At 37.7% G+C, this 8,052-nt stretch overlaps 1 protein-coding gene across 1 annotated transcript; it reads right to left on the bottom strand.

Moving 5' to 3' along the window:
- Window positions 1-6,886: 6,886 nt before the first annotated feature.
- Window positions 6,887-7,834, bottom strand: LOC103567931 (olfactory receptor 4C6-like). The gene has a single exon (XM_008544678.2). It carries the CDS (start codon window positions 7,826-7,828, stop codon window positions 6,887-6,889), a length of 942 nt encoding a protein of 313 aa, XP_008542900.1. The 5' UTR covers window positions 7,829-7,834.
- Between the last annotated feature and the right edge of the window lie 218 nt (window positions 7,835-8,052).

The following is an 8,052-nucleotide window of genomic DNA, read 5'->3' as shown; positions in this document are numbered from 1 at the left end:
TGAAGGCAGGAGTCTCACGTTTGGATGTGAAAGGCAATATTACCATACAGTTGCCTTTTCATGGTCTTTCACGTTGTTCTTCACAAAGGTCAGGGAAGAGGCTGTAAGAGAGTTTAGCAGCAGGTATAGGCAGAAGGGAGGGTAAGGGAAGAAAGTAGAATAGATAATGCATGATGAGAGCAGGGAAGATATGAAAGGAAAGTGGAAATTTTATCCATGTGGGAGAAATTTATCATCCTTAAATTTTGAGAATCACTTTTGGGTATATGAACATTTGCAGGAAAAATGATATTTCAGGAAATTTCTGTATCCGTGACCTAGTGTAGCTTAGCTTCCTTGGCTATTATGTTTATTTGGGTATTAGAAAAGAAGGATATATTTTTAGTTCTTGTTCCTAATAGTATCTCAAAATTCAAAATTCAGATTTCTTGGGAGAACCTGAGATTGAAAAATCAGCTCTAGTGCTCTTCAACTTTGATCTTTTAGTTTTAATGTGAAAATTATTTAAAATGTGTATTTTCATTTGGAAGATAATCTAATCTCTCTGTGTAATACAAACTCACCAGCACCAGCACCACTTCATAATATAATAACACATACTCTCATGCTGTTTCAGTACCCATCTTTATAATTCCCATTAAATTGGCACCAAGAAATTTTACTTTAAGTGATATAGGCTAATGAGAAAAGAACACAATGAATTTCGTAAGTAAGTAGAACATTTCTACTAACTGAAGACAAATGTTACCAAGTCACACTAAATATTCTCAATACTCCCAATATAGCTAATGGTGGCAGCATAAATATTTAAGTCCCAAAGAGGTCACTTATCAACCTCTCAGTACCATATTCAAGAGGCAATTTTGTTTCACAGCCCCTCCAAATAAACACTCCTAATTTTCCTAGTTTTATGTCTTACTTTTCCATTTTTAAAGCATTTGAATCCAGTGCTATGAAGGTTATATTTCAGTGTAATTGGTTTTTAACTAACTGTGACATAATCAAGAGAAAACTATAATTCTGATCTCTTGTTGCTCCATCAAATTTAATTTAATGGGAGAAAATTTTCATCTGTCCCTAAATGAAAACTCAGAATGTTTCAGGAACTTTTTTCGCATTATTACATAATACAGAGTGCAGAGTCACTTAGATTTTATTTATTTTTTATTTATTTATTTAAAATTTTTGTTTTTTTCAGATGTACATCATATTTCAAATTCTGGATACATTACATCTTGTTCACCACCTCAACACTAATTATAGTGCATCCCCTCACATGTGACCCTAATCACCCCTTTTGCCCTCTCCCCTCCCCCCTTCCCCAATGGTAACCACCAGTCCAATCTCCAGTGCTATGAGGGTTTTTTTTTTTGTCGTTTTTATCTTCTACTTATGAGTGAGATCATATGGTATTTGACTTTCTCCCTCTGACTTATTTCACTCAGCATAATACCCTCAAGTTCCATCCATGTTGTCACAGATGGCTGGATTTCGTCATTTCTTATGGCTGAGTAGTGGTCCATCATGTATAAATACCACATCTTCTTTATCTTCTTTATCCATTCGTCCCTTGATGGGCACCTAGGTTGCTTCCAAGTCTTGGCTATTGTGTATAATGCCGCAATGAACATAGGGGTGCAAGTATCTTTATGCCTTTGTGTTTTCAAGTTCTTTGGATAAATACCCAGCAGTGGAATAGCTGGATCATATGGGAGAAGTATCCTTAATTTTCTGAGGCTACTCCATACTGCTTTCCATAGTGGCTGCACCAGTTTGCACTGCCACCAGCAGGGAACAAGGGTTCCTTTCTCTCCACACCCTCTCCAACATTTGTTGTTTCCTGTCTTGTTAATTATAGCCATTCTGACCAGAGTGAGGTGATACCTCACTGTAGTTTTGATTTGCATTTCCCTGATAGCTAATGATGTTGAGCATCTTTTCATATGCCTGTTGGCCATCTGTATTTCTTCTTTGGAGAAATCTCTGTTCAAACTTTTTGCCCATTTTCTAATTGGATTGTTGGTTTTTTTGTTGTTGAGCTGTATGAGTTCTTTGTATATTTTGGATATTAACCCCTTATCTGATATGTGGTTTGCAAATATCTTCTCCCAATTGTTAGGTTGTCTTTTCGTTTTGTTGATGGTTTCCTTTGCTGTGCAGAAGCTTTTTAGTTTGCTGTCGTTCCATTTGTTCATTTTTTCTTTTGTTCACTTAGATTTTAGACATGGGCTTAATTTGAGAGGGTGGAAGAAGCAATGAGGGAACAAATAGGTCTTACTTGACCTGGTATCTTAACAAGCTGGCTTATTGTCTCTGGGCTTGGCAGATGTTGAAAGCTCTTTCTTTCTCTTCCTTTGTGGGCCTTTGTAGGCCTTCTAATTCTAGTATCCTTGATGTAGGAGGACATGTCTATCCCTTATGATCACTGGCGACTCCTTGCTTAGCCCTTTGAAAGCCAGTGATTACCTTAAACGTTCTGTACCCTTCAAAGTGACCCCATTGGACTGATCCCTATAAAATCATCTTATGGCCCCTCTATGGCAGCCCATGTGGAAACATCTATGCATCTCTGCCCCTCAGGAGTACTATTAATGTAGAATCACTGTTAATGTGGGCTGATATCTACCAGGCACCCTCTCCTGACTCCATCAGTAAGTCAACCTGTCTATCTTCCTGCCTCGAATTTCCTGATCTCAGTGCCTTGGGCCCACTAATATGGAGGGTTGCAGGGTACATTCTCAGAATAGCTCCATCACACACAGTCACGTGCACACACACACCCACACACGCATGTTAAGTTTAGGGTGAGAGACATATCATTAGCAATTTCCCCAAAGATGTTCTCACAAACCAATCTCCCACTTTACACTCTGATGAGGTTTATGTCCTTTATCTAACCGTGGGGAACTTATTTTTATCATTTCCTCTGGTTTAGAGATAGGCAACGGTGATTTGGACACACTTTGTAATTTCACATCTATTGTGTCTAGTCATAATTTCAATTATAATACCTTGTTACACAAGAAGTGTTAATTCATAAATAGTTTGTATTAACACTGGACTTCAAAACAATTTATTTTCATTTAGAAAGGTATTGCACATTATTTCAATTTGAGAAACATTTCTTTGCACTCACATAAGAGATATATTTTATGGAGAAAAGTTTGTACAATTAAAACTTACCTGTAAACAGGGAAAACTTCAAAGGGAATCAGGCAAAGACTGACTTTAGGAATGAGTAATGATAAAAGAAGAAGACAAATCCTTCTAACCATAAGAATCGGAGGCAGGAAAGGACGTATGAAAATCCATCCAAAGTGACAGTGCATGGACCAAATTCACTTAAAAATGTATAGGTTTGTTTCATCCAAAATTGTTATTTAACATAAAGTTTAACAAATGGATCAGTTATCAACATATTCAAATCATTAAAATTCATATAAAATATGAATGCCTGATTCCTTTGAAACCTGGATATGTTGCAAATTTGGACATTCAATTCCCATAAGGCAGCAACAGACCAGAGCTGAGTCATGGCAGACCTTTATAGGGGGCAGGGTTTTATCCCTCTCAAGGGGTTGCAAATGTCTTAAATGTCTGTGCACAATTTGGCTTTTGTCATTTGTTTCATATTTCTGGCCACTGTAGGTATATGAGATTGAGATCTCTGCATTAGACATTCAGTAAAGTATATAGTAATAGCATTACAAAAGGTGGCTTTGGGGCCTGCCACGTGGAGCAGCGGTTAAGTTCACACGTTCCTCATTTTGGCAGCCCGGGGTTCACTGGTTCGGATCCCAGGTGCAGATATGGCACCACTTGGCAAAAGCCATGCTGTGGTAGGTGTCCCAGGTATAAAGTAGAGGAAGATGGGCACGGATATTAGCTCAGGGCCAGTCTTCCTCAGCAAAAATAGAGGAGGATTGGCAGTAATTAGCTCAGGGCTAATCTTCCTCAAAAAAAAAAAAAAAAGGTGAGCTTGTCTTATTCTTGAATTTAATGGAAATTAATTCAGGAATTTCTAATTCACTTAATTTACAATTAACGATGATATTTTCTTCAGGTATCTGGAAACTATTCTTTCATCAAGTTAAAGAATTTCATTTTACTTTTAGCTTACTGTGTCTTAATTATAAGTCAGACTAAATTTTATCAAATCCCACTTTGGCATCTTGGAAATTATCTATTTACAAAACAATATAATTTAATTAACAGAAAATCCTAGTAACAGAAATCAATCAACCAAAGTTTATATCAGAAAGCCGAATATAGGGGCTGGCCTGGTGGTGTGGTGGTTGAGTTTATGCACTCTGCTTCAGTGGCCCCGGGGTTCAGTGGTTCAGATCCTGGCTGTGGACCTATGCACTGCTAACCAAGCTATGCTGTGGCAGCATCCCACATAGAAGAAGTAGAAGGACTTACAACTAGGATATACAGCTGTGTGCCAGGGATTCGGTGAGAAAAAAATTAAAAACAAAATATAAAAGAAGCAGAGTCTATAAAAAGTTTCCAGACCTTATTTGGTAAAATATATTTAATGAGAAATAGAGGGACTCTATTTTATGGGAATTAATATTAGTCATCTATGCAAAAGATGTCAGCAAACTGGCAGGTGACTTTAAATTATAGAATGACAAATTCCCAAAAGTATCTCATTAATATGATGCAAAGCAGAAAATTTAAGCTAGCATTACACTATTTCTTTGATTGACCCTTATCAAATTATTACACCTCACATATTACACAAATATAAATTCAAAGACCTCACTCCAAGGTTCTTCCTAGTATTTGCATCTTATGATTATAATTAAATAAAGATTGTCCTAATGTTTTTCCAAAGGCCCAGGTAATCACACTATTATGGATTCTCTTTCTTCTTACTGATATATGGAAAAATATAAAGAACTGTAGAGTTAAGAGGAGTATTTTACTCTGAAATATTTAAAAAGGGTACTGCGAAGTTTATTCTACAACTGAAAATTAAAGGACAAATAGAAGCAGGCTGCAAAAGCTTTTCACAACATGTTGCCCAAGGCCTCTATAGCACAGAAGCTAGAGTCCATCTACACTCAGAAAGAAGTTTTAACACTAGGTCATTTTTAAGTGGTAATAACACTCAAGTTCTTTGGGGATTCAGGAAGGGCTAGACAGATCACCATTACGTGATCTGATCACTGTGTAAATTTCTGGTTCTGCTTCTGGCAACTCGCTGCTTAGATCATTATGTTCCACTCACTCTGATCTTTCATAATTCCTTGAAAAATACGCGGGTAGTTCCTGTATTATAGTTTTCTCTCTCATGAACCTCCATCCCTCTAATCCTGATATGGCTGTTTCTTTTCAATCATTCATGCCAGTTATTGGTGATCCTCATTATTAAACTAACCAATTAATATATTTCATCACTTTTCCTAAGAATATCGCAGCAGAATTCAAAATCAGCTGAAATGTTACCTGCTAATAGAATCCTTCTCTGACTTCTCAACGTGATGTATCCTCCATGAAATAACCATAGCCTTGTATTTCCATTAACTCTGTGGTAATGATCACTCTCTGCTATTTTTTGTGCTGTTTTGTTTATTTTTAGTTACCTATTGATTGTCTCTTTTTTATCCCTAACCACCTGAATTTGGCTATTTGGAAAAAAAACATGCTTGCATTATAGTCATTCCAAAGATATTTATTGAAAACCTAATAGGTGCTGAGCATAAATAAAATAAAAACACTTTCCTCACAGATGTCCAGTCTAGAGAGAGATGGGAAGAATCAGAAATCAAATGATAATTATACAAAATAATTATACATTTGATCATTGTTGGTAAGAAAATGTAGGTATTGACATACTGAATAATGGCAGAAATGGAAGTCATTGAAGAGAGTCATGGAGGAAGGCTTTCTGAGGTAATGGCACATAGTCTCTTAATCTAGGACCAGAAGTTGGAGGGAAACAGCCCTGAAGAAGATGAGGGCTTGTTTTCAGAGAGAGAAAGGAAAAAGTACTGAGTTCAGAAAAGGCTTGCATAGCTCTAAGGGCAGATGAAAAAGCCCAACATGGCTGATGAGCAGTGAGGGAGGAGGTGAAGTGCTCAAGATGTGGTTGGAGAGATAGAGGCAGTAGAAATATTAATCAGGGGACTCTAGGACAAGGCAAGAGTTTCTAAAGGCAATGAGAAGCCAAGGAAGGATATAAAGCACTAGACTATCATAATCCTTAGGTTGTAAATACCCTAACTCATAAATCAGATCTCTCTCTCTCTCTCTCTCTCTCTCTCTCTCTATATATATATATAATATATATATATATATATAAAATGTTATTTTTTTAAAGATTGGCACCTGGCCTAACAACTGTTGCCAACCTTTTCTTTTTTTAAATTGCTTTTTTCCCCCAATCCCCCCAGCACATTGTTGTATATTTTAGTTGTGGGTCCTTCTAGTTGTGGCATGTGGGATGCCACCTCAACATGGCCTGATGAGTGGTGCCATGTCTGCACCCAGGATCTGAACCGTTGAAACCCTGGGCGGCTGAAGCAGAGCGCACGAACTTAACCACTTTGCCATGGGGCCATCCCCAGATTTATATTTTTAAGAGATCCTTCTGGCTGCTGCTGGAGAATGGACAGTTTTATTTCTCATGTATTCCCTTTTAAATTTTGCTAGAAAAGAATATTTTATTTTTTTAATTGAGGTAAAAATTTTTCCAAAACTTTTTATGGTAATTATGTTTGTGATGGATGCTAACTAGACTTATTATGGTGATCATTTTGCAATATATACAAATATCTAATGTTTATGTCTCACACTTGAAACTAATATAATGTTATATGTCAATTACATCTCACACATTTCTGAGAGAATGACTTCTTATGGGAAACACATGATGCTCTCAGTATGACAGCTGTTTGCCAACCAAAGTGCCTTGTTTCCTCGACAGTTTCCTTATGGCATTTTTTACCTCTGTGTTCCTCAGGGTGTAGATCAAAGGATTTAACATGGGTGCAATGATAGCATTAGACACATTCATTGCCTTGTCTATGGGGTAAGTAGCCATAGGTCTTACATACAAGAAAATGCATGGTGCAAAGTACATCATGACCACTGTGAAGTGGGAGCCACAGGTGGAGAGAGCTTTGTGTTGCCCTTCAGAGCTGCAAGACTTCAGAGAGCAGAGGATGACCACGTAGGAGCTGATGAGGATAAGGAAGACAGTCATACACATCACCCCACTGTTGAGGATGACTAAGAGCCCCAGGATGTGGGTGTCCATGCAGGCCAGTTTCAGCAATGGAAACAAATCACACAGAAAGTGATCTATGATATTGGGACCACAGAAAGGTATTTGGTACATGAAGAGAAGCTGTATTACTGCATGGGTAAATCCACCCACCCAGGCCACTCCCAGCAACAGGCAGCACATCCGAGGGCTCATAATGGTCATGTAGTGTAGGGGTTTACAGATGGCCACATAGCGGTCATAGGCCATAACAGTGAGAAGGATGCTCTCCACACCACCAAAGAAATGCTCTGCAAAGAGCTGGGCCATGCAGCCTTCGAAGGAGATGATGGTGCTCTCAGAGAGTGAGTCTACAATCATCTTGGGGGCGATAACAGAAGAGAAGGCAACATCCAACAGGGACAATGAAGTAAGGAAAAAATACATAGGTGATCTCAGACTCTCACTCATGATCATGGTTACTACAATGAGTAGGTTTCCCAAAACAGTGGACACATACATGATTACAAATAAAACAGAGAACACTTTCTTCAGGTCCAGGTTCTCTGTAAAACCCAAAAGTATGAATTCTGTCACATTGTTTTGATTTCCCATTTATTGGGTGTTGATATTAGATTCAGCTGAGAGTTGGAAAACCTAAAAAAAGCAACATATGATTTATAATTACTGATTATTTGGCTTCGTGTATTTCCAGGACCTCAGGGAACTTTTGTTTATTTTTATTCATTTATTCATCATCCAAGCCATTGACTTTTTAGAGCATGCTAAATAAAGAACTAAAAAGATAAAGACCTCATGAATGCACAGTTTCCTCCAAG

This window comes from Equus przewalskii, unplaced genomic scaffold (genome assembly GCF_037783145.1).
Source record: "Equus przewalskii isolate Varuska unplaced genomic scaffold, EquPr2 contig_452, whole genome shotgun sequence".
Taxonomy (NCBI): domain Eukaryota; kingdom Metazoa; phylum Chordata; class Mammalia; order Perissodactyla; family Equidae; genus Equus; species Equus przewalskii.
The sequence above is the reverse complement of the archived record's forward strand: the minus strand, read 5'-3'. Positions and strand labels throughout refer to the sequence as shown.